The 26954-nt window shown below is 42.2% G+C and overlaps 2 protein-coding genes across 2 annotated transcripts; one reads left to right on the plus strand and one right to left on the minus strand.

Annotated features, from left to right (window-relative positions):
* Positions 1 to 789: 789 nt before the first annotated feature.
* On the minus strand, positions 790 to 8123 carry ptcd2 (pentatricopeptide repeat domain 2). Its single transcript, XM_035391206.1, has 11 exons — positions 8085 to 8123; positions 7773 to 7902; positions 7062 to 7154; positions 6190 to 6319; positions 5534 to 5651; positions 4769 to 4847; positions 3144 to 3235; positions 2756 to 2869; positions 2577 to 2651; positions 2150 to 2263; positions 790 to 1843 (listed from the first exon to the last, which is right to left on the minus strand). The coding sequence occupies exons 1-11, from the start codon at positions 8106 to 8108 to the stop codon at positions 1613 to 1615; spliced, it is 1200 nt and encodes a 399-aa protein (XP_035247097.1). The 5' UTR covers positions 8109 to 8123; the 3' UTR covers positions 790 to 1612.
* Positions 8099 to 26905, plus strand: mrps27 (mitochondrial ribosomal protein S27). Its single transcript, XM_035391205.1, has 11 exons — positions 8099 to 8205; positions 8676 to 8753; positions 10875 to 10945; positions 14099 to 14157; positions 16707 to 16821; positions 17231 to 17309; positions 17543 to 17658; positions 18377 to 18479; positions 19161 to 19303; positions 21714 to 21863; positions 26088 to 26905. Exons 1-11 carry the CDS (start codon positions 8115 to 8117, stop codon positions 26325 to 26327), a joined length of 1245 nt encoding a protein of 414 aa, XP_035247096.1. The 5' UTR covers positions 8099 to 8114; the 3' UTR covers positions 26328 to 26905.
* Positions 26906 to 26954: the final 49 nt, after the last annotated feature.

A 26954-nucleotide genomic window follows, 5' to 3' on the forward strand; every position in this document is an offset into this window, starting at 1 on the left:
ATATCTGGCAACAGCTTTCTGTTTCAAAGAGTTATCTCTATTCAGTTATATTTCTACTACTACAGTGGCAGAGATGGTTAAAGAAATGCTCAAATAATTTTAAATATGAGCAAAAATTCACTTGGAAATGTGTAATTCCGATGATAATTAAGACTGTCTATTTTTGACTTTTGTTTATTGTTAAGGTCTTCCTCTTGGCTTCAGTGTATACCTGAGAGTTCCGTTCTGTTCTTTGGCTGTAGTGTCTGCTGCTATGAGGATGTTTCTAAACTCATTTCTGGCACTGTACCACCGCTTCCAACTGTGCCTGCTCACTGTCTGTTAGGACTGAAAATGCATTACTTCAGAATGACTTTACATTCTTTACCAGTCACCACCACCCTGAGAACAAACAGGCTGGTGAAACGCATTGCAACAGAGATCCTTTGGACAATTAAAGTTTAGTGGATGAAATTTTCCCTCTCAAGTTAAAAATGTGTCCATGAGATTCTGGAACATTCCTTAGCGGCAACGCTGTACCTTTGTCAAAGGTATAAAAGTGCACTCGGATCAATTAGTTCTTTCAAAGTTTCTACTTAACCTATGGAATTTAGGCCCCGTCTCTGCACATTGAACCTAGCTTCAATTGTCCATGGAGCCAAAAAAACTGAATGTGAATTTTTAAGAATGGGGTTGAGCTATTCCCAAAAAAACATTGATCTTTCACGTTAAAACGTTTTTTTTTGTAGATTTGTATAGCAGAGTAAGTGACCTCTATAGTACAAAGAATTTTTTTTAAAAGCAACCAAGTGGGGTTTAATGTGCTTTAATCTCTTCTCTCCTTTTGTACAGCAGCTTACATGTCAGGTTCTAGGAAAGAGGGCTGAGCCATACAACAGGCGTGAGTGAAAATGGATGCTATGTTAAACAGCAATTCTATAAGGAATTATTTCCACTAGGATGCAATTCCCTACATTTCAAGTGCATCCCAGACTGACAGTCTCTCATACTGGTGTTCTATTGCAATGTTTAATTTCGAGCAATCTATGATTGCACTCCCAGTAAGTGTAAAAACCCTGGACTCCTGAATGAGACATACAATTATTTCAAGGGTGCCTCTCACTTGTAACATTGTGAAATGTCAGGGGTTATAAGTAAAGTAGAAGAGATTCAAAAACCCATATGTGACTGGCTCCTGCATATAAAAATATTTAAATTAACTGCAATCAAACATTGTTGTTGGATTTTAAGTGGAGGACAAGGAAAGGTCGATATCACTGCTTAAGGACATCAACCCTTTTGAAACAGAATGAGAATGATGAGGAACAGTCTCTGGAGATAGCCTAGTCATCCTCAGCCTAGTCATCCTCAGTCTATTAATCTATTTCCTCTTCAGCCTTGTCTTTCTGTTCAGCAGCCTGCTACTGTCTTGTGTCCACGTACTTCCTGTTGAAGAGCACAAAAGTGGCAGGGCCTGGGCCTCTAATCAGCGTCAGCAGTGTGGACCGAGTGACGGTCAGAAGGTCTAGGTGTCTCTGCCCGACTGCTGCGGCACAGCTAGGACACCAACAGCAGCTCCGCCGGCTGGGAGAGGCCAGCCAATCGCAGGCCGGGAGGGCGGGGCCGGGGACAGTCACTCTAACAGCAGGGTTGACTGCAGAGGCCGGAAGGTTCTGCGGCTGCTGCTCCTCCCGCGCTCCTGCAGCAGGCCCGCCGGCCTCCTCCTCCGGTTGGGCGTGTGGCACAGCATGGCGTCCAGGCCCAGGGCCGTCACCTGGCCGTTCTGCTGCAGCCTGGCCAGCGCCCGCTCCACCCGCTCACGCAGCGGGGCCTTCTCTGCGGCCTGAGCCCGCAGCGCGTCCACCTGGCGGGAAAAGACCAGGCTTCTGCTTATATACCGTGTACCTGCCACGTGTTCCCAAACATGTTCACACCCGTTCATTTGGAGTGTTTAACCCTTTGAAGAGTAGGTTTTTTGGAATGTTTTGAAAACACCAGTGTTCTAGAACTCCATTGATTTCCATTACGAGTATTGACTGTTTCATCAGCATTAGAATTCAGTTTAAAACATTCAAATCACAAATTTGGGACTTTAGAGCTTAAAGGGTTAACCGTGCTACTTGGATACAACATACTTATTGGATGGATTCTCCTGTCTTCTAGCTCTTACCACTTCATGAGAAAATTCAGGCTTCTTCACAAATGGGGAGCTGTTGGGCATCAGTGCTGATGCCAGGATGGAGAGAACATCGTTCATTGCTCCAGACTGGGCCAGTATGAGCACCTGCCAACCATTCAACAAAGTGCACCTGATAAGCTACGGCCATTCCAGCAAATGGATAAAAAACGCATGAGGTCACATTCTATAATTATTAATGCATTCAAACTCTTCCCACTCCAATCAGGTGTCTTCTTAGTTTATAGCTAATCTGACGCTACAGTCAAAGATAAATTGACGTATATAGCTCCAGAAGCAACATGCAAAAGCATGCAGAATTATCTGATGAGGAAGTGCAAATAATAAAACATAGCATTAATAACAATATATGCAGTTGGAAATAGTATGTTTGAAGTAAGTATATTTTAAGCAGACCTACTTTAAGATTCTGGCATATCTGATTCTCAGGGTTCATTATCTGCGTGTAAACAGATTCGGCTCTCGCGAGATCATTCTGAAAACGACAAGAGTTTCAGAAATCAAAATGCCATTTTGAATTGAGAACAACAAACATTAAATTTCACAAAAATGATTAAGAAGGAAAGAGAGAGCACGCACCTGTTTGAGAGCCAGCGCCACCAAAAAACAGTATGCCTGTCTGTGAACACGCTGGCCTTTAATCTGAGCCTCCTCCAATAGGGCGGTGCAGATCTTATATGACCGCGGTGTGTTCTGTGGATGGGAACAACGGGTGATTTACATGGCATCCCAGCCATCACTGTTCAACTGTCAGGTTCAACACAGTCAAGTAACGTTCAGTAATTTGGAATCAAAGGATCACAAAGTTTACAAACGCTGCGAGAAGCACTAACTAGCTAAATACAGCTATGTCCAGTAAACTATTAGTGCCCCCGATACCTAAGACAAGAAATTCAAACCATTTATCTAACATGAAAATACTGTGTTTGCCTAAGGTCCGCCAGGACCAGCATTTGAAGGCCCTCACCAGTTTGTAGCAGATGGCAAAAGCCACAGTCACGGTTTCTGTATTAAATGGCACTCCCAGGTCCCTCATGGTTATCAGCACTTCCAGTGCACCTGTAATTATAGGTGTGGGGTACAGAAATATGGGCCATTTTGCAATTTCAGACGCACAGCAGATGTTTAACAAAAACGAACAAAAGAGCCTCCCCAAAACAAAGGGGACATCTGTCGAGGTCACCCTTATAGACAGCAGACACCTTTACGCACTGACTGACTGGATCTGCACACATCAGCCATCCCCCCCCCCCCCCCCCCCCCAGTCACATTCGAAACAATTTACCGCACACGTTAAAATACAACATACAGCAGAGCAGCCGTACACAAGCCTAAGATCACCACGCGCAATGCCATGTATCAGCTGGGGTGGTGTAAAGCACGTTCTCTGGAGTGATGAATCACGTTTCACTATCTGGACCAATCTGAGTTTGGCGGAATGCATAATGCCAACTGTACTGGCCCGAATAGTGCCAACTGCAAAGTTTTGGACTGTTTCAGTGAAGGGAAATCTCAAAGCGACAGCAAAAAATGACATTCTAGAGAATTGTGCTCTTCCAACTTTGTGGCAACAGTTTGGGGAAGGCCCTTTCCTGTTTCAGCATAACAATGCCCCCGTGCACAAAGCAAGGTCCATAAAGAAATGGTTTGCTGGTGAAGAACTTGACTGGCCTGCACAGAGCCCTGACCTCTACCCCGTCAAACAATTTGGGATGAATTGGAATGTCGAATGCAAGCCAGGCCTTACGCCCAACATCAGTGCCCACCCTTGCGAATGCTCTTGAGGCTGAATGGAAGCAAACCAACGCAGCCACGTTCCAAAAAACCTCCAGAAAGCCTTCCCAGAAGAGTGGAGACTGTTACAGCAGCAAAGGGAGGTCCAACTCCATATTAATGCCCACAGTTTTGGAATGGGCGGTTCAAGAACTACGTATGGGTGCGATGTTCAGGTGTCCACATACCTTTGGAATTGTAGTGTACTTTTGCATATGAGTATATTAACACCAGCTCACCCAGAACTGCATTTACAAATGCCATATTTATACATATACAGCATTTCTAAATGCAAGCCAGGTCCAAAGAAGGTTTACAAAAATAAATAAATCAGGCAGACATAAACAAGGACTTCTTCCTTAAAATTGTCTATTCAGGAAATATGGCAACATTCTAATTAATATTAAAATAGATATGGTCTGCATTTATATAGCGCTTTTATCCAAAGCACTTTGCAATTGATGCCTCTCATTCGTTAGAGGTTAGGGGTTAGGTGTCTTGCTCAAGGACACTTCGACATGCCCAGGGCGGGGTTTGAACCGGCAACCCTCCGACTGCCAGACAATCGGTCCTACCTCCTGAGCAGGGGGGTGGACCTGCACAAAAATCTAATGTCGACAACAAAATTTGATTTTAAACAATAAGCTACCAGATCAGATAGTGTACAGCCTTCTCTTCTTTATTGCAAGAGTAAGAGAACCTAAGAGCTGTGGACCACAAACTGCATTACATAACGGAGTCTTGGGCCCACTCGCAAGACTTCTTGAAGGTGAAACGCTGTTCTATAAGGCTGGAGTTATTAAAACAGGGATGCCTTACTGTCGTAATATCCTTTCATAAACAGCATGTCCATGGCAAGGTTGAAGGAAGTAGAGTCTGAGAAGAAGCCTCTCAGGGTCTGAAACAGAGAGAGGAGGACAGCGTTCGTCACAGCAATGTCCACCCAATACTGTACAATGCAGAAAAAAAAACATTATGGGACAAAAATAAGAAATTGGACAAATACAGAGGGAAATAAGCAATGGAGCTTCAAGCAAAAAAATTTTTTCTTGTACTTCAGTATTCAAATAATAATAAAACCAATTTTAAAATAATGTAATCTAATAATGTCTATCTTACGTAAATGTAATCTATCCACTCAGTATACTTAGTGGAATTCAAATTCACTTGTTGATTTTGGATAACAATTCATGATTCTAAACAACAGCTCCCTCTGTTGACCATGTTTTACATAGCCAGCTCATATAAAGTCAAATATCTTCAAAGGAACAATGGGCAGGTGCATGCCTATTGCAAATACACTAAAATCATATTCATGCTTCACTTTGTCATATCCCAGGTATTATATACACATTCAATTTTACGAAACAATATCATATCCGCACTACATTACACTCTAAACACTGCATATATTGTAAGCTACTGTATATGCTACTGTAGATAAAATCCAATTAATTCTGACAAATTGCAATTACTTGAAGTGCATTTCACAACAAAGTGTTACACATGTTGTTCAATGGACAAAAACACTTTTTTAATTTTAATTTTAAAGGAAATATTCCACAAATGGCTTGATTGCATTACCTTGTCTTTGATAGTGTTTGCGGCAATCTCTTCCATTCCCAGTTCATAGCAGAGCCTCATAAAGAGGGGACCGAACTTAAACTCTCCAAATGCCACATTGAAATTCTCTTCATGGTACCTGACAACCCCCAAAAAACATTCTACACATCAGGCTTTCAATCCATATCGCATGCAGCAACGACACTTAAAATGTACTTTAAAAATCTATGCATTAATTCCTTGCTTTGTTTTCAATATTAACTTTTGCCTGAACATCCACAGCACAAATACAAATGTAGCCAGATCCAACTGATTAGTTAAGTTACGTTAATGACTTTATTCATGTTATGTTCATTCAGCAAGAGGCGTGGCATCTAGTCTGTACAGAAGGTGTACACTGGACTTGAGCTGGATTTTTAAATAATGTAAATTCAATACTGTATCATTCGTTAGATCAAAGAGAAACAATTAATAAAACAATGAAACTATTAGCATTATGTAATGGAAATACACAATTGCACTATGCTGATTCCATGTTAATATCAGAGATGCATAAATACCACAGGCAAGACTATTTCCTAATGCATCTGGCACAATTATGCATGGACCGTGTGGAAAATGATGGGCTTGCATATTGCCAGTTTCTCCTCTTCCTACAAATGTTTCCAGTCCTCTACCTGTAAATGGCGCTCCTAGCAGTGTCCACATCATCCGGGGTTTCACACAGGTGCAGCAGTAATTTTAATTCATCTTTTAGGATGAGCTCTTTTTTTTGAAGTTTTTGGTTAAGCTTTTGAAAATATTCTTCTGAAAACCAAAAATACAGAGAAGTGCAACATGTAAATACATGTCCTAAAAAGGCTTTTCTCAGGCTAAGTACAAGCAAACTTCATGTGGAAAGAATACAAGCAAAAATAGAAAGAAATAAAACCACACAAGTGTCCGAAATTAATGCAAGTTATTTAATATCACATCCATTTTCTTGGCAACGTTTATATAATATTAGCCAATGTAATATAGGCAACAGCTAGTGAAGAGTCTCCACAACATGCCTGCAATCCCCAATGTAACACACAAGGTCAGTCCAATGACACAGTCTACCAGAATCTGTAATTCTGCAACAGGAAGAGGACACTATTCTTCCATGAGAAAAATCAATCACCTCATGAAAGCTGAGAAAGCTGTCTCGGGTGTCATTCCAAAATATCCCGTAAATGGTGAATAAGATTTTTATCTGGTGACTGATTAGCCTAAGTAATTATGTTTAAATAATGTCAGCATCATGGTCCTCAAAACATTGGTCGACTATCCATGTTGTGGACGGGAGCATTACAATCTTGAAAAACACTTTTGCATTTTTGCAGGAAACTAATGGTTTAAACAGGATGAAGATGGTCACTTAGTACCATTAAGTGGCCGGAAAATGCAGGCCCCACCATTCCAGAACCCTTCTGTTACAATGCTCTGGTTACATTTTTGTTCACTACCTGCATGTATAAAAAGAAATTAACATTCACAGACTCTTGTGCAGAATATAAAATGAGGTTACCTTTTCCTCCATAGATTTGATGAGCAACTGCAAGTTTTTTTTCTTGGAACTCTTGTAGTTTAATGACATTTTCTGACAGAATATGCCTTTTTGCTGAAATTCAAAACACATTTGGCTATCACAGTCAGCTAGTATGACGAAAACTGCACAATGATGTATATCTCATTTCAAGTCTGAGGGGGGAGGGTGGGGGGAACAACAAACAGCCAATTTTCTGTAGGTTTTTTTTTGGGGGGGGTGGGGGGGTGGACACCATCAGCGCCATCCAAAGCAACATTATAATACTGATATATACATACATGATACATGATAATACATAATAATACCCCCCCCCCCCCCCATACAAACTGTCAAAAACATCATCGCGTTAGCCAACGTTGAAGTCAAGTGAGGCCCACTCTGCATAACAAACGCTCCGTAAACAGCTAGCATGTTATATATCTTAATCACACAAAGACAAGTCTAACTTGGTAGCTATCTTACAAAAAAATACTCAGCTGAAACCAAGTGAAGACACTTTTTAGACTACCATTTCATACAGCCGCGGTAAATTTACCTTGGTCCTTAGCTCAGTATGCACTAGTAGAAACTGCTAGCGCTGGGCTAAGTTATGGTAGCTATGATCTTGAACTAGCTAACGTCAGCTAACTTTCAGGTTTTGTGGCTTGAATGATTGAAACAAATACATTCGTATTGACAAAAGCATATTACCTCCTACTCTGCACGTCCAGCAATCAGACCGTTTGGTTATGTTAGCGCATATTACTCCTTTTGTTTTCACGTTATGCAGTAAAATTCTGATACAGCCTGTCAGTCCTTTAAGCGCCATATTGTCCCCTGACTGCACCAATATGCAAAGGAGGAAACATATAATTACAATTTAAAAACACTTAGTATTGCGTTCTTAATTGACAAAATGTAATAACTTTTTGCTCATATTTTGTGAATAAATATTAATTATTATAAATTATCCATGGGGAAATACGGGAATGAACCAGGCTGAAGATTAACTCTGGTTTTTACATTTTCTTTGCCCCCCTGCGTCATGTAAAGATGTATTATTCCAAGATGGCTGCGTCCATGTTGCAGCGGTGTGTTCTCTTTGGACGAGCTTCTGCAAAATGTAAAACTCTGGCTTTTACAGGTAGTTAATACGTTTTTTGTTTTTTGTTTGTCTAAATGTTTAATTTAATCTAAATGTTTGCTTAATTGTACAGGGTGTTTCATGTTAAGACAGCACAATTCTCTCTCAGCCTTTGACTCCCAAGTTGAGGCTGTCATAGACGTATGTCAGTATTTGGCAATCAACCATGTTTGGAAAAAACTAGCGCATTAACTTATTGTCGTTAGAAAAAAATATCCCCGTAGCAAGGGAGCCAATATATATGTATATCTATTTCTGAGAATATTAAAGTGCTATATAGCAATCTAGCCGATATAGTTGCTTTTACTTATTTACTAGCTACTGTACTCCTATGGCTAGCTATAGCATCGTTAGCACGTTATATTTGGCTTGACGAAGTTACAAACTATAAAATTAAGACTTTTGTCAAAACGCAAGGGAGATTTAACCCAGAATGACACGTGATGCTCTTCCGGATGCCCTTCTTTTAGTACGACGATGCCTTCTCTCTGCATCGTATTTGGATGCGAAGATATGGGAACAGAGAAAGGAAGACCCACACAATCTGGGTAAGTTCATGTATGTGAAAATGTTGCAATTAAGTCTAATAATACAATACATACTAATACAACAGCGCTCAGCTCAGGCGGAACCGTGTAAAGGTCGTTAATGCGTAAATAGCAAAGACTTCTGTGTCCCGAAATTCAACCCGAGAGCTTTTAAATTCCCTGCATTTCAAACTGCACTGCAGATGGCAGTGTTACATTGACAGTTGACGTCAAGATAACATAATCAATCAACCTCGTCTTGTTTCACCGTGATGCTGAATACCTGTGTTTAAACGCATAATAACAGGAAAGATTTTTACATGCTTCGTTTAAAACACAAGCTTGTTTTGTATCTATTGTATTGCGTCAAAGATCTCACTTTCTCGTTACATTAATAATAATAATTTGCAAAATAATCTTGTGTAAAAGTTATGCTTTTGGCATCAATCGAGACACTGCTGTACACTGGTAAAACCTCTTTGCAAAGATAAAGTGATAGTATCCTCTGTCCACGAGCATCATTGCCGATGGCGTTTATATAAGGAAAATATTTATTAGATAGGGACGCCTCTGCTCTACATTTTGTGATAAAGAATGTTTCAGCATTTGTATGTTTGAATGACCTCTGGGCCTATTGAAAATGACTGCTGTTTATTTGTGTTTGGAACTTTACCTTAGTATGCACATTATTGCCCTACGATCACATGTAAATTTTTCTTTCTGCAGTCTGTCTGGATTTATACCAGTCAGTCTGCGATCATAAATGTATTTTTATTTTTTTAATAAATAAAGCATATATATGTTCCTTTTTTGTTGCATATCAAATGATTTGGATACATTTCATCTGGAGGTATACTGTGTAATGGAGGCTTTTGTTTTGTTTTATTATTAGCAGGTTAAGTGTGTTGTATAACAGTAAACATGCGCTTTATTACACAGGAGTGGGTTTTTTGCCAAGGAATTTGGGAAATTGCAAAGATACAGATGGATTCCAGCTGTCACATCTGTATTTGCCCAAGGAAATTCAGTGATACAGAATTGGAAATGGAAATTTAAATGTAATCTTGTAATACGCTGACATTTGTTCAGGATTCAGGAACCCAGACCTGAATTGATTCGTTGGCTTTCAGTGTCTGGACAATTAGGCTTTCCCCCTTTGGCACATTTTAGCCTAGAGGCAATGAGTAAAAGGAATTTCAGTCAGTCATTAGCCATTACCTGGTCAATGCCAGGTTCATGGAAGGTCAGGTTACAGGGCTGAAGCCTGTGGTGCCTGTTGGACTCTTCTTTGGAGTCTTCGTGATTGATGTTTGCAGTCTGGGGCCTTTTTGGCTTTACTCTTTCCTGTAATGTGACATGGGTCCTATGGGCTGTGTCTTCACCCAGACTGGCTGCCGGACTGTCTGGCAGGGTAAGCCCTCTGTTGTATGGATTTGATGGCATCTGTGTGACTTGTGCTTAGATTTTCCCCTTCAAAATAGAGGCAGGGGTTCAGGTGCCTTTAGACACTGGAGGCATCTCATTGATTGGGTGGGGGATCTGGAGTCTCTGTCCCTTCCTCTGAATGTGTCAGTTCCATTTGCACAAGCCATTTGCACCACTCTGGAGCTTGCCAGAGCTCTTCATTTCTTCCCTCTGAATGTATTGAGAGGAAAGTCATACTGTCATTGTAGGGTATTGTGGTAATTACTAATCCCAATACTGCATCCTTTCAAAATGAATCCCTTGCATGATTTGAGACATTGATTTCACCTTTTCAGGTCAGTCATTGACAGTTAGGCATCTGCAAGTGTCTGTAACTATACTTGTGCTTTCTCTACTGTATGGTAAAACTATATATAAGAAAATCCTGATTGTTATTGTTCCATCGGTTTTGATGCAGCAGGGATGCAAGATGTGAATTTTGTAGGGTTGTTTGTGTGCTACAATGTTCCCTCAGTACCTTCCCTTGTTTATTTTTCTCCCCTCCCAGAATTAAAATGAATGCAAGGCTGTCATTGTCAGTGTTTCAGATGGAAAATGTATAGTCTTTTCTGTGTAATTAGTAACTACATGCTGCAGTTTCCAAAAAGCAGTGGTGTGATCAATTGGTTACTGGCTAATTCTTCCTAATTTGTCTTTTGTCTGTCTTCCTTCCCAAAGCTCAATTGGCTTCCCTAATGGACAGGACCTACGAAAGAAAGCTTCCTGTCAGCTCTCTGACAGTTTCTCGGGTAAGAGGATTTGGGAGCCCCTGGACTTTATTATTTATGAAATAATGCAAGGAGAATATGAAAATCTGTAAAAAGCTTTTAACTAGGGGGTGAGCATGCACACACTTTCCTTTCAAGTGCTCAGAATTGGCATGTACTGCTGAACATGTGAACAGTGACTTGGGGAGTTCTTGGTAAATACTTAGAAAATACAAAAGCGTTTTAGAGCAGACTAGTGCAGTCAGCCTATTCTGTATGGATATTTGGGAACATTGATTGTGGCTTATGTGCAGAGTGGGGGGAGGGAAAACAACAAACACTGATTGGTTGGTCTCCTGGGCACTGTAGGGCTCTTCAGATGAACTAAACGTGTTGTGTGTTTCGCTGTAATGAGAATCAATAAATGCATCACTGAGGATGGCTGTATGTACCAGGCAGTGCAGGATTCCCTCTTTTACTATTCATATGATCTACAGCACTAATGTGGGCAATATTTAAAATGATGAACATAAGACAGTTTTTCTCTGTTACTTAAGCATTCTGTAAATACGTCATTGAAGTATTGTGTTCATATTTTTCTTCGTGAGCAGGTTTTATTTATTTTTAAAGCATTTTTTTATAATTCTTGTGTCAAAATTACAGCATGAGCTAGATTAGCAATGTATGCTGTCCTTTATGTCTCACGTCAAACAACTGTAAAAATATTGTCATTTTTCACTGGATTAAATTGGTTACAGGATGAAATTTGCACTGTTAGGTATTGATAGATTGTCGAATGTGTTCATAAAAGGTATTGTTTACACATAATAAATAGATACATGTTATTGAAATCTAATATTTTACTCTGAAGTTACTTTGCTGTGACTGCCAGGTCATTTTAATAGAGAACAACATAACATTTCCATTTTTCATAGAGCAGCTTTTCTGTCACCACCTCTGTTAGACTCAGTATGAATCTCTATATTTACCTCGTGTAGGGCCTCTTCCAGCAATCAAAGTGGTATCCCTATCCACAACAATGACTTGCAGTTTGTGCTTCAGACAACAGCAGAGAGCAGTGTGCTGTTTCTCCTGAGCCCCTGATTTCACCTCTGACCTACAGAACCAAACCCATCTTTATTCCTTGCCCATTAGTCTTACTTGACATGACCTTTCTGTCATTGTTCCTTGACCTGACCTTCATAAACCTCGACCCTCTTCACACTGTGAAGATCCTTCCACGTGGCCATGTTATCATTTGGGTCCTTCAAAAACATTTTATGTCTCCTTTGCAGCAATGTCTCAGTGACCTGTACATACTTCCTCTTCTTCTTTATGTGAACTGGTATAGTTTTAGGAATCCATGATCATAAAGTATCAAAGGAAAAATGTTTATGTTTTGCAGGGACATGTTATAGGACGTCCAAAATATCTTAATAACAATTCAAACAATTCACTGTTTTCTGTAAGACTGAATTCAGGATAAAAGATGGAAAATAAGTTTTGGTCCTAAAAAGTCAATGGTATGATTTAGACAAGCAAACTTTAGCCAGAAAGCAGCTTTAATAACTTATTTCCTTTCCTTGCTGTTCATTAAACTAACTTAAGCTGTCTTCTGTCTAAGGAAAGGCCAAAGTCAAGGCCTGTAATGCATGCCCTAAGGATTTATGAATTTATTGTTTGGTTAATGTCAGGAATTGCATTCAGAACAGAGTTGCAGATATGTTTTGCTGTCTTCTTGTGTCCGGGACGCTAATAACGAGTTCTTAAACGGATAAACGTTTCTTGAAGGACTGGTGTAACGTGAGATGTTTTCTGCGTCCCCAGGCCTCTTTGCAGCGGAATAAATATTCAGGACAAGCTAGTCGGGCGATGTAATGTGGCCACAGGGGGAGCGTGACAGCAGCGGTCAATAAGATGAGGGATCGCGGCAGCTTGGGCGAGCACGGTCCAGCACACACAAAGCCTGCATTACAATAGCGCTAGCACTGCAGGCTCTGGCTGCAAGGTGGAGCCCTGCCGTTTACACGAGCAGCTTCAAAGAGCAAAATCATAGGGCGGAATAAGGATTTACGCAAACTGTGAGAGTGAGTCTCTGACCAGTGAGTGACAGCCAACGCCACTTCAAACGTTTCCTCATTTGCATAATGTGGGTCTGTGTATTCAAATGCAAGGTAAATAAAGTTAAAGGGGCGGGGGGAAGGCTGTACAGGCCACACATTCGAGAACAAAGCGCAGCGAAAAAGGAGAATCGATGGCGATGAAGGGAAAGGGAAGATGAAAATATGGCAGTTCCCTGCTCCTCTGTAACTGGGCCGTTTGAAAAGATCGGCGTGAGACCACGCAGAGCGTGTGGTAATTGGAGGCGAGGCGGAGGGGGAGCTGTCCTCATGCGAACAGCCTCCTCTCTGAATTAGCTGTGTCACTGTGCCTGGCGAGCGCAGCTCAGTCCACAGCAGGGGCTGTGTGGGGCTGTGTGGGGCTGTGTGGGTGGGGGGGGGGGGGGGGGGCGGTGACTCAGCCAGACGGCCCCAGACAGCGTGTCGGCCAGCCTGCCGCGTCTGCTGGGTTACTGCACCCTGGGGGTGTGGCCCACCTGTGGCACGACAAACCGCCCTCGCTACGCCACTGAGAAGCAAAGAGCTTGTTATGCCACTGAGAAGCAAAGAGCTCGTTATGCCGCTGAGAAGAATCCCTAACCATACTGGGATATTGTTGCTAGGCGCACATTGTGATTAGGCTGCGAGTGGTGTTTCCAAGATGGGGGCTTAATAAATTGTCAGTAATTGGATCGCTTGCAAATGTGATTAACAATGCCATTGCCTTGTTATCTCTCCCAGTCTTAGGGAGTACAGCGAGAGGAAGGAAGTTTTGAGTTTCTGTGCAATTAAAAAAGGGTGAAATGTCCATATGGATAAAAAACATTTTCAGGAAAATGCACAGAATATCTGCACCATGTTTACATTGGTAATCATGTATAAATGGACCCAGGCAAAAAAGTAGTCTTCCTTTTATAGAAATGCAGGCCCATCATCTTTAATCATTACTATCCTGTGAGAATGCCACACGTTGGTTTAACCTCTGAGTGACAGTCCATTGTGCAGTTAACTTATACCTGATTCACAGCATTTCCCTGAAAACATTTTTTTTAAACAAGACACTCATTCAGTTTTTTTCTGTGTTTCTTTTGTGCAGTTCATCGACAATGTATCATCAAAGGAAGAAGTGGGCCAGGCAGAATATTATCTTTACAAGTAAGTTTATGCCTCCTCCTTTCGGTGTTAAAGAAGCATGGCATTACTGCACCCATAGGAAATGGAAGGTAATATTTAGCTTGTTATAGTAATTGTGAATAGCACTTCAGTGGGGTTTCTTGAGAGAACAACAACATGCCCTGTTTGTTCTCAGGGATTTAGAGTTCTTAGAACTGTAATTCTTAGTTACCCACAGCACCTCAGCAAAAGAAAACGACAGTTGAGATGCCTTTGCATATTTCATCTTCTGTTAAGACCTCAAAGGCTTTAATCTCTTTTACTACAACTGAGCGAATCATATCCACAGTGTAATGTCAAAAAAATCAGTTGAGCTCTTTATATACCAAAATTCAGAGAAAAGAGATGCAAATGAGAGGATAAGAGAAGCAGAGTTCTGATCCGAGCTGCTGTGTGTTGCAGCTGTAGCAGTGGCTTGTAGTAAAAGCTGGCTTTTTATTTAAGCAGCCTGTGTAGGTCGGGTCGTTCAGCGACAAAGGCAGCGCGCTACCTGGGCTAGCAGCTGCCTTTGTTCTTTGTACGCCAGCTTCCCCTCCCAGCAGCCTCAGCTTTGGCTGCCTCCGCAGAGAGCAGCCGCCCAAACAGGGGCAGCGCCTCATAAATATGGATGAAGAGAACTTCATTAGCATGGAGCATGAATTTCCTCACTCGGGCAGCTTTTCTCAGTGTCTGTCGGCTTCTGATAGACAGGACTGAAACGGAGCCGAAATGGCACTTCATTCAGCGCGGCGTGTTTCTGAAGCGCAGCTGTCTGAGGTGCAGATTGGCTCGTTTAGTGTGTCCGGACCCCCCGGTGCTGTCTGCCAGTCTCGGAAGCCAGCCCGCATATAATGATCTCTAAATGAGGTCATCAAGTGTGCAGCATCCGCTGCCGTAATTTAAGAGACCAGGCTGCTTGAATGGTGCAATAATCTGTGCTGCTCTGAACCACTCAGAGGGCCGATTCATGTAAAAAGGTAAACGGTGCATTACAGTGCAGTAGCGAGGTCTTGAGTAGCTCGTGTGTGAGTGTCTGCACAGGTGACCGGTGAGGGATTTCCCCGCTCTCTGCTTGGGGCTCCTCTTTTATTAATAAGATTGATGTCTGCAGGGCCCGAGAGCCAGCGGGCCCCTACACATAATGACATGCTTGCTCACTCTAGTGGTAAATTGATGAGCCCAGCCAAGGTGGCTTATGGGACGATTTAAAGGGACTGCTGGAGGAACAAAGGATTACCCCTGCAGGTTAAGTGTGACTGCTCTATCCTGCTCTAATAGCCAAATAGGACCTGGCTGTCATTCAGTAACTCCATTTTCTCAAATAGTTTGGAGGAAACTATTAAGAAAGGATCATTCTCTGATCAAGTATGTGGTACTATTCTGTGTGTGTGTGTGTGTGTGGGTCACCAATATATGTGTGTGAAAGTACATTTTCAAAAGCATATTAGTTGTAATGGTAGAAACCTGACTAAACAAAAAGAAATGATCTGAAAATGATTCATTGATTTTTCTGTTTTCAAGTTTGATGTAATGCCAGACCCTTCCCGGAATCTACGGGATCAGTTGGCAGGCTTTCATTATTTCCTGATGACATATTAATTTAATCGTTGAGTGAGAAAAAAAGGACAATAGCTTGCTATTAGTTTCTATAAATATGCACTGGTAATACTAGGGGACAACACTGAGAGTGCCAAGAAGGGCCAGACTGGTATACAATGTGATTTTCCAGTCGGCATATCAGTGTGGTGATGATAAAATCAAAGCAGTATCATCCCAGAAGCACCATCACCAGATGCACGAGGAAGTCTTGCCCCAGTGTTGCCTTAGCAACAGTAGCTCACACCATCAGTCTGCTCTCTTTCCTTGGCCAATCAGAGACTGGAGTTTAAATCACTGGATTATTGATGAGTTCTGAGTTGTGTTCAGTCAGAATCTGGAACATGATGTAAATTTATAGACCTGCTCATCACACAAAATGTTGTTTTTATTCCTACATCCTGTGTTTGTGTTCAATCCTCCTTACACAAAACAATTTTTTTCCTCCAAGATGTTTAGCATCTGTGATTTATTTTTGGAAGGCTTTATAGGAAATGGCATATGCATAGGACTTATCAAATAAGCATGGTGAGGCATATAGATACGTAAGCAAGGCATGAACCGGCATTAATATTCACAAGCTTTAGAGTGTGTTGTAGGTCATCATTGTGAAATACCATTCTCCATGTACTGTGTGAAGTATTAAAATCTGGTTTATGAGGGTTTCCTTTCAAAAGTCACTTTTCACTGCACTGTGGCATTTCCTTAGCATGCTATACATCACGCCTCTGGTGCTCTGCAGGCGAATCATGACTGCCCGCTGCCTGCAGAGTCATGGTGTGTAACTGATAGACCTCAGAACCGAGAGCTCGTTCAGATGCTTCTCACAGACGGGAGAGCGATTCGACATTCCGGGGGATTTTTTCCGTGGCAGCCTGCCTTGGTTTCGTCTCTGCGCAGACGAACGTCCTCGTGACTCCCCCCCCCCCCTCCCCCTCTTTGGCATGTTTATTTAGATTCCGCCACAGCCCTAACTGCTGGTACCTGCGAGACTGGACCGTCCACAGCTGGTTCCGGAAGTGTCTGAAGCACGGGACGCGGGACAGGGCCCTGCACACCCTGAAAAACAAGGTAGGAGTCTGCGGAATGTGCTGCGTGTTGGGTGCAGTTTCCCCATGTTTGAGGACACATGGGGTACATGCCATTGATAGTCCCCTGATAGTTTGACCAGTGCAGGCCAACTGCCCGTGTTAGCTACTGGACAGATATCCACCTTGCAGTCTGGTATGTTGAGTGTATATTGGACACTATATCACTGAACTGATATATTCAGGAACATTCCTCTTGATAGTATTTATGTCCCCCGATATCATATATCCCCATATCCCCAGTGCTTGAGTGGAATTCTTTATCTTCATCATTTAAATACACTTGGAAAACACTCTGTCTACCTATATGTGTGATTTAAAAAATGCACTATTATAAATGTATGCTGATTTATTGATAATGTAACAATTTTTTTTGTCATTATCTGCTGTAGGTGCAGTATGGAGTGTTCCCAGATGACTTAACCTTTAATCTACTAATAGATTCCTTCGTAAAGGATGAAGATTATAAGGGTGAGGCTTGCAGGAAAAAAACAAAACCAAATGTTTGCTTTGGAATAAATAGCATTGCATGTTCTGATTAATTCAGTGTGGTGTGCAGGGAGGGTCCGTTTGATTCTGTGTCCCAGTCATGTTCGATAAAGCATTTGAACTCCGCAGCTCGGTTTTAGCAGTTCTGTTTGAACAATGAAATTCCGTCGGGAAGTTCAGCCATTGTGTCTGAGGGAACGGCACATCTGTTACAGGTGCCTGCGCGGTTGTGGAAGAGGTAATGCTGCAGGAAGCGTTTGATCTGCCCTCCACACAGATCGTATCGCTCTACGCTCTGGCCAAGTACTTGGCAACCAAACCTGAACTCAGTGTAAGTATGAGTGCTTTTACTGTTGGTTGTATGTGCTTTCAGTGCACTGTATTGAAATGAATGGAAGATAATAGTTGTATGTGGGACCGTCACATTTCACAATAAAGCACTCATTCTCAGAGCAGTGGCGTGCTAAATTGGGGCATGATAAGTGATCTTAAAAAGCCAGGTTAGAAACTGACCTGGACACTGATCTAGCCTATGCTTACCGTGTGAACTGGACTTGGTGTGATCATGGCTATGGATAACTGTGGTATAATGAGTATTGTACCTTATATGACCCGTGTTTTGTAGTTGTTCCAATGTTCCAATTTGGTATGCAGTAATGGTGCATCACTTTGGATAAAAGCATCTGCCAAATAAATGTAATCTAATGTAATGTAATGTCTCAATACTCCATTGGAGCACTGCTTCTGTGCTTGGTCAATAGAGCCCTTACTGGCCTATCAGCACATCTGTATATACTGTTAGCAAGTAATTTTTCCCAGGTCGTCCTGTATCCAAATATTAGCCGAGACCGTCCCTGTTTAACCTCAGGATACGTTTGGCCTTACGTTGGCTGTTTTGTCACCTTCTTTCACATTATGTGAGTTTTCCGGCCGGTGACACCCCCCGAGGAGGAGACTGTGATCGTTTCGGAGTAGCGGTGCAGTGGCAGGGCTTTCTCAGAAGGCGGGAGGCTGACGTCATCGCTGTGTGATGTCATCTGTTCTTCCAGTGGCAGGAGGAGAGGAGCGTGGGAGCGGCCCTTTTCGTCGCGGGGCTGAAACAGGAGAACTCAGCGGGGAGGAGCGCCCAGCTCCTGGGCTGCGCTCTGCTGGGTCTGTACTGCTGTCTGCTCTCTGTTTGCCTCTGCAGACATGAGGCTCCTGTGGTTGTGCGTTTTAATCCGCTACAGCGGCTCAGCACTCCCATAATATCTGTTCAGCCAATAAAACGATCGGTGTCTATATTCGGATAGACACCTGGAAGTGGACACCCTGGAAGTGTGAAAATACCAGTTTACAGTCTATTTTGGAGCAGCTAGGGTAGAAAACTGCCATTTTCTGTTTACACAATTGTTGGTTGAACAGATACAGATAGTGTCTGTAATCCCCTAGTCTGCGTGTCTTGCACACTGCTTGCATACTAGTCACACACAAACTGCTGATTCACTTTTGTTTGGCTCAGATTTTTATTTTGATTGTGCTCCTTAAGACTCCATTACTGTTACCATTTCAGAGTGAATGCATCCGCCGTAGTGCAGTCGTGTATAAAGCTGGTTCTGGAACACACGGAATTGCTGCTTGCTTGCGAATGCAGCTGCATAATTTCATTAGTCCATTGATGTGTTCATTGAATAATTAGTGGTCTTACCGGTTCCAGCCAGCTCTGAAAAGCTACTGTTAAAGATCACAACAGAAAATCATTTGAAGAATTGACCCGAAGCGCTGCCGATGGGCTCAGTGAGTTTGATCTGAATGTCTGAATGCCTGTGTCTGTGTGCTTCGCTCTGTGTGCAGGTAAAGTGGAGATGTCCCGAGGCATTCACGCCGTCTACCACCAGATGCCCCTCATCTGGACCCCTGGCTATCTCCGCAGAGCCCTAGATGTCATGGAGAGCGTGTGCTCTGGGCCAGAGGGAGTCCAGCTCTCCAAAGAAGCGGTGTGTGCTCAGATGTTGTGTTACCAGAAAATTAGTATTCTTTTCTTTTCTTTCGTGTTTCATTCTGAACCTGTTATATTTCATGTTAGGTTTCCTTTTCTATTTCTTTTCTGTTCTTGGCACCAAAGAATTGATAATAGGAAGTGGTTTCTTTTCTGCTTATTTGAGATTGTGTAGTTGTGTGTCTGGTAGTGGGTAAATGGGGGATTTTATTTCTAATGCATAATATAATTTGCCAAAGTAGCAGAAGGCGCTCATAAAGGGCCGTGTTATTGATGTGCTGTGTTTTCGCTTTTACTGCCCTGACATTATGTTTGTGATAAATGGAAAGAGGCTGCCATTACTCTGCTGCTGCCAAATGGAGCACTGCTTTGTGGGAAACAGAGACGGCTATTCTTCTAATGCTTACCGACTCTAGAACATTCTTCAGTGCTAACCTTTTTAGCTCCCCTAAATACTTACATATTTACATGCTTCATGCCTTGTTCTGTAATATAAGCCACCGAAAGGATTACTTTCAGGGTAGTTTGTAACGTAAAAGATGTGATATTTTAGGTGGAGATGCTCAGTAATGAACTTAAGAAATAGTAACGCATGTTAACTGTACATCCTCCAACACAAAGAGCCAGGTTCTGTGTCAAGCGGTCAGTGAGAGGGACAATTAACCTGGGCTCTGTTGTTTTTTTCGGTCAGCACAAGTGGCTCTGTCTTTTTTTTGGTACTCGCTGAACTGTCCTCAAATGGCTGCTAAAAAAAGGCCCTGGGTGGAATTTGCCCGAGCCAGGCTTGAGGGGTCAGTGGCCCTGTAGCACGATTTAAATGGGAACTGTTTGGGCACAACCTTGTCTGAGCCAGCAGGACTGAGAATGTGAAAAAAGGGAAGGATTGTGGAAATATTAAAATCGCTGCAGCTGTGATTGACACAGCGTGGCGGGTTTCCTGGAGTGTCTGGGTCAGAGGTCCATACTTGAATAACTGTCGTTTCTGTGGGCATATTTAACAATGAGCGTTGGGCTTTTTATGACCCGCCTGCTTGCAGGGGGAACAGTGTGGTCGCTCGGGCCTGCATCGATCGAATAAAAAGCTCTGCATTGTTATTCCAGACTATTTTATTGAAGCGCTGCCACGCATTACTGCTGACACTTGCCACAAGGTTTCCAGTTAAATTTGTCCTGATCTATCTGAGGCTGGAAACTGCCTGCAGTGTGCCATTATTTCAGTTAAATGTCCTTGTAAGGGAGAGCATGAATCCTCCATTAATAACTGCTCAGAGCAGCATTCTTCCAGATGGGTTTTTTTTTTTTTAAGATGAAGCATTTGGCCTCTAAATTGTAAAAACTTTGGTTTTGCTATGCAACATATTATCGGGTGTCTCTCTCGAGTTTCCCTTTTATTTATGCTTGTGAAAGAGATACTCCTCCAAATCCATATTCAAATAAATCCCTTTTCCCTGGATTCTATATTTAAACTGCAGCTCATTCTGCAGTCTATGAAGAGGAATGTAAGCTCCCTGAAATGAAAATCATTCGTGTTGACACCTTGTATTTTTCAGGCAGGGGAATTATTTTTATTCCAAAACTTCAACACTTTTGACTGTTTTCGCACAACTGAATTATTAAATATCCGGTGCTATCTTTCACACATTGCACATTTAGCCTATTTACAGTTGGTAAAAGCCTGTGCTTTTCCCATCAATCATCTTGACTAAAATGAACTGGTCCATCCATTGCATGCAGTCTTTCTTTCTGATTCACTCAGAGGGAACGTCCAAAATTAGTGAGGTCAGACTATATCAATCTTCGCCTCTCTCAAGGTGTCCTGTGACGATGGGCATCTCCTCTGCTTTTCGGCAGATCTGAAAGCGAGTGTCCCATTGGTCCGCTGTGGTAGAGGCAGCAGATATTTCACCCTAATCCCTTGGTTTCCGTGTGGCTGACATCGTAGTGGAACAGGCGGGCACTGCGTCATCCCTTGGCTTGGAACATTTGCCTCTCAGTCTCGTACTCTTCTCCCTTTTGGCTGAATGGGATCATCTGCATGCAGAAAAATTCTGCTCAAGGTCAAAGACCTGCTGATCAGTGACTGGGAGATTGGTTTATGTGTAGTATTTTTCCTGCCCGAAACTCGACCTGGGTAGGGTTGGCATGCTTGTCTTCTTTATTTTCTCATCTGTATTCTGACGCTATTTAAATCAAGTCCATTTTCGTGGATTGCATGTGGTGCCAGCGTTCATTTCTTGGACGACTGATTTTCTAAAGGGTCTGCTGAATTTGTGGTATCCATTCATACCGCATGTTCTTTTCTTTTTCCTCCTGCGAGCCCTGCTGTGTCTAGGCAACGCGCTTTGCCATCTGTCGAAAGGAGCGTGTTGCCGGTCGGTCGCGTGAGCTTTCTCTCCTGTGCATTCCAGCTGGACTGTCTGGAGGGCGTGTTACGGGACCCTGGCCCCGTGTCTGAGGTCGACGCTGCCAAGGGCGACGAGGACGCGCAGGGCACCGCGACGGATGAGGAAGACCAGCTGGAGAGGGAGAAACTCCCGGAGTACGCCACGAGGTTCCAGGTGGGTGAGGGGTCACGAATAGTCCTGTCTATAATGCAGTGGTGACTCTGGGGATGCTGTGCTGTATTATGACATTTACCGTATTCAGATGCAACCTGTCTCAAAGATTTCAGTACAGTTGGACACAAGTGATATGGAATGGTACCCCAGCTATGACATAAAGAGCTGAAGCCATTGATGGCAGCTTGTCTGGTAAATGGACAGCTTGTACTGTAAATGGCAGAATCCAAGTTACATTTCCCAATATGAGTCATATTTCACAGCCTCGGCCTTCAATCATGAGTTTCTTCTCAATGTATCACTGATGTCATACCTGTGGTAACACAGCGGAAGGTTGGAAGTTTTTATTAACTTCCAGACTGAGAACTTGAGACAGGATTACATTACAGGAGGCGCTTATAAGCTTTTTTGATAATTCTGTAGCGTGAATGAATTAGATCTTTTAGATGATTTAAATAGCATTTTTTGCTGTTGTGTTGAATGCTAAATCAGATGTGTTTTGCACTGCTTCTATTAAGTCCTCTTCCACTTAATACACAAATTTAGAGTCCACAAATAAGATCATCTTCTGCAAAGGGCACAGGCATTTCACTGTTGCCTGTACCCGGATGAACTCTATGATCGACAGTGACCTGAATTGGAGGACAGAGACTAGACTGAAGGGCGGAGTTCTCCCGCCAGAGGCCCGTTTCGCTGTCTGTCTTCTTTAACTTTGGAAGCAGGTTCATGAAAGTTGTCAGCTCTTGGGGGTCTGACTGTCTGTGGACAGGATAACTTAAAATAGGTTTTGGGCAGACGGCGCTGAAATGTGCATAACATGGGGAAGTGATTGTTTGGCTTTAGGATGGCTATTGCACATCTTACAGTAAGTGTGTCTGTAGGATACGGTGGGATGGCACTCTGCTTTGTGCCCTGGGACAGGCTGTGTGGAGCTTAATCCCAGTGTTTACCATGGCATAAACATAAGGCCATACAAACTGCAGGCCACGTTTTCTTTTATTCATTCTTCAAAGAGCCATTTCTTTAATGCTGTGAAACATGCTTTAAAAAATATTTTCCATAATATTTATCATGACAGTAATATTTTAATTCTCCCTACTTACACGGTGCATAAATTGTGAGAAGATATTTTCAAAATATTTATTTATTTATATTTTTTTAATCTTCGTTGATTTTATTATCGATTAGTCTTTTACATGTAATTATCCAACTGTATTATATACGAAGCTGTATTAGTGAGCTGCAGTGTTAATCTGCAGCTGTTGGAACCATCAGTGATGTGGAAGGAAAAAAATCATTTCCACATGCACATTAACACTTCCCTGAAGCATGCAGGTAGAGGTTTAAAATGACATTGCAAAATGCTGTCTTCAGTTCACAAGAACGGATAATAAAACCGTAAATATGGAATAAAACACAATACGCTACGAACAACTATATCTTAATGTGTAATTCGATACCAGTGACAAAAACATGACATTTTTGAGCTGACGCCAAGTATAATTATTAATGAAATATTAATATCCTGCTGAGTCCAGGAAAGGGCTTACTCAAATAAGATTCAGTTTCTATGAACAAAGACACACATTATTTCAGCTATTATTTTCAGCTATGAGGAAAACCTCCATTGATAATGTGGGCACTGAGCTCTAAGGTCTACCACTGAATGGTGTGTTTTATACAAGCTATAATGGCGGCATCTTTAAATACATTGAGAGCAATTAAAAAACAGTTTTAGTGTGATATATAGCATACATTACCATACATTTCCACCTCCTAAGACGTCTTGCTTAAAAAGATATATGATTAGTAGACTAGGAAGACAGATAGAGCTCATTGCAGGCTGCACATGCTCATTTAAACTGCATTGTGTGTGTATGTAGCAGCTGTGACGAGCCAGTCGTTTGGGGACTCATGTCGCATCACTGGGCGCTTTGATAATACCGCACAAATTGGCGTCTCTTTTTCGGGGAGAACGATCCCCATTTCCCTCCTGCCTGCTCTTTCCGCAGAGCTTCCTCTGAGGTGCTGCCAGCATGCGTGTGTAATGGGGATGGTGCTATTGATTTTGGGCTGTTCGCCGGGTCGCTGTGAAGGTCACATGCCTCATCAGCTCGGAAAACAATAGAATGTAATTTTTTTCCTACACTTATCCTTCAGGAAGAGCCCATTAAGTAATGCGTTCATCATATAGTCGGTACATTGCGTTTCCCCTGTGAATTCCTATTCTAGTGGATTTGTTATCCTCTTGACCCTTATAAATGGATCGGAATTCTCTCACAGAGGGTGGGCTCCGTTTCGTTTGTGCATAATGGATAAGAGCAACAGAAATTAGGCTCAATTATTATGAGCAATTATGTCAAATGTAACTTCATAATGACTATAGCCTTACATAGTGAAAGCATTAGTGGAACTAACAGGATTGTGCCATTTGCTTTGGCTTCAGAATTAAAAATAATATTAATGGATTTTTAGAAGAATAGCATTTAGGGAAAATTTTCCCCACCTACAGTCAATGGGCCTCATTCACAAAACCTTTCTTAAATTATTCTTACTTTTGTTCTTAAAAATGCTTCAATTTTTTAAAAACAATATGAGACTCATGACACATGTGCAGACCTTTGTTTCTGTGCATATCCCAGGTGCAATTGCAATTACATATGACTTAAAATTGAATTAATTCTTGATTTTTTCCATATTGCACACCTCTGTTTATTATTTTTTTCCGTGCTGTAGACAGTTCTGTGCTGTGGCCTAACGGAAGTAAAAGCCAGCCGTCCAGTGTGTGTCCACCGTGCGTGTGCTGGCCCATGTCTTTAAACTGCAGCACTGTGTGTGCATGACACAGAGCCTCCATTCACCCCTAGCCTGGGTCTCTGACACCAGCACATAAATTAGCCTGGTCCTCCATCAGCCCAGCAGGCTCCGGGCCTCAGCTGCCAGCGACGTCCGGCACACTGAAGGCCACTGCAGATGAATGGGCCCCACAGCCTCGTTGCCTTGTATGGCTAATTAAACTCAGGGAGACACTGTAAGCCTGTCGTGACCCGTATGCGACTGTGTGCCTGTTTTTAAGCCCCGGAAGCAAAAATAAAAAAAAGATCAAAATCTATGTGTGTTTGGAAACACCTGTAAAGGCATACACTGATGTTTCTATTTAGAATGCTTTACTATTCATGCAATTACAGTTAAAAAACATTTTTATCAATACAATTATTATTTATATAATAATGTATTAATAGTAAATATGCTATTGATTTTAAGTGCATGAACTGACCAACCTGAATAACCTCAAATTTTTCACTAGCTTTTGATTTAAATTTCAGTTTAGAATTAGTTTTTCCCACAGCGTGCAGGAACTGCCGCCATGGGCTATGCATGGCAAATTGTGGTCACTCACTCACTCACGGACGACCTTTGAGGGACGTTTTGTGGGACGCATGCGCTGGTGGTGCCAGCTAAAATGTGTCTGCGGAAGAGAGTTGCACCGTGGGTCTGGACGGTTACGTGCTTGTTTATTTTAATTTCGGTTTACGACAATGTTTTTTTTCCTCAGCGCTGTTCATCTATGTTTTATTTTACGATAATAACCTTTTTGGGAATGCATGTAATTAATTTTGTTTATTGATAAAAAGTTATTTATGATGGTTGATAATGATATATAAAGGCTCACAAATGCACAGCCAAACCCAACCCTTAGCAGTGCTGTATTTGTTGCTTTTGGATGGCTAGGCTAATGGTGCCTTGGGGAGAGAGCATGTCCTTAGGGACGGTGCATATGAGCCGTAGATACGTTAGCGGTGAGCAACGAATGGCTGATGTGTGCACACGACCCTGAAGGTGGCATGCCTTTTATGGGATTGCTAGGGTCTGCCCTTATGGAAATAACATGAACAGGCACGCAAAACAGAATTTGCAAACAATTGACATTCTCTGATACACCTGGGGTACGCGCAGAATAAAAGGCCTGAACATTTCATGAATCCCACGTTGGATTTTCAAAGGAACTTGTTAAGAACAAGAAGGATTTAAGAGAATTTTGTGATTAAGGCCCAATACGTGCAGTATGCGTGTGCATAATGTGAGATTTCAAAAGTAGCTGATATTTACCTGGGCAAACACGGCAAAACATTATTATTATTATTTTTTAAATTTTTTTTAATTGCGTGTGTCTGTGTCTGTGTCTGTCTGTCTGTCTGTCTCTCGTCCCTCTCGCGTAAGCAGGACCTCAGCAGCAAGCTGCAGTCTCTGGGCAGGGTCGACCCCGGAGGTCTCCTGGCGCTGGTCTCCGCCCTGGCCCAGGCGGAGCTGGCCGCGGCCGAAGCAGCGGACGGCGAGCTGTACGCACGGAAGGTGGAGGAGTGGGAACAGGAGCGCCAGAGTCTGATCCAGAGGGAGAGGGAACTGAGAGAGAGGGCGCAGCAGGAGTATCAGGCCAGACAGGCCGCCAAAGCCTCGGCCTAGTCCTGCGCCCTTGCGTGTGAGCGCCCAGGGGCACCTCCTTCAGCTCCACAGCCAGTTCTGCCATGTCAGAGGCAGGAAGTGCTGACATTACAGCTCTCGAAATTCCATTGGGCTGTTCAATAAGGAAATGTATTCTGCCATGCAAGTGAGGTCCAAATTCATTTTGATCAAATTATGAAATGAATGTTAATTGGGAATGTTCATCATGGCTGATTATGCTCACCTTTTTAGTGGAGTTTGTTGTGTGTGACCTCATCATTGCTGATGATGATCGTAGCGGTATACCAGATATGACCTTTTGAACAGACCGTTTTCATCCAGATTTGATATGCAGTTAGCATATTTTATATGCAAGTCACTTATGTTGTATATTTTGGGTAATTTCCTTTTAGTTACATTTATTGTATATATCATGTGCCCGAAGCTTATTGTTTGAAATAAATTTCTCTCAAAATGTCACATTTGACATCTGGAGTTGTACATCATTTACTGTTGGGGACAAAGTTCTTTTTTTAAAATACTATGAATAGTCCGCAATCATAACATTGCTGTTATGTAATAAATCATTGCTTACCAAAGGTCTGTTTTTATGGCATGACTTTACATTTAAATAAAGTAATATGAATT

This window comes from Anguilla anguilla, chromosome 14 (assembly GCF_013347855.1).
Source record: "Anguilla anguilla isolate fAngAng1 chromosome 14, fAngAng1.pri, whole genome shotgun sequence".
Classification (NCBI taxonomy): Eukaryota; Metazoa; Chordata; class Actinopteri; order Anguilliformes; family Anguillidae; genus Anguilla; species Anguilla anguilla.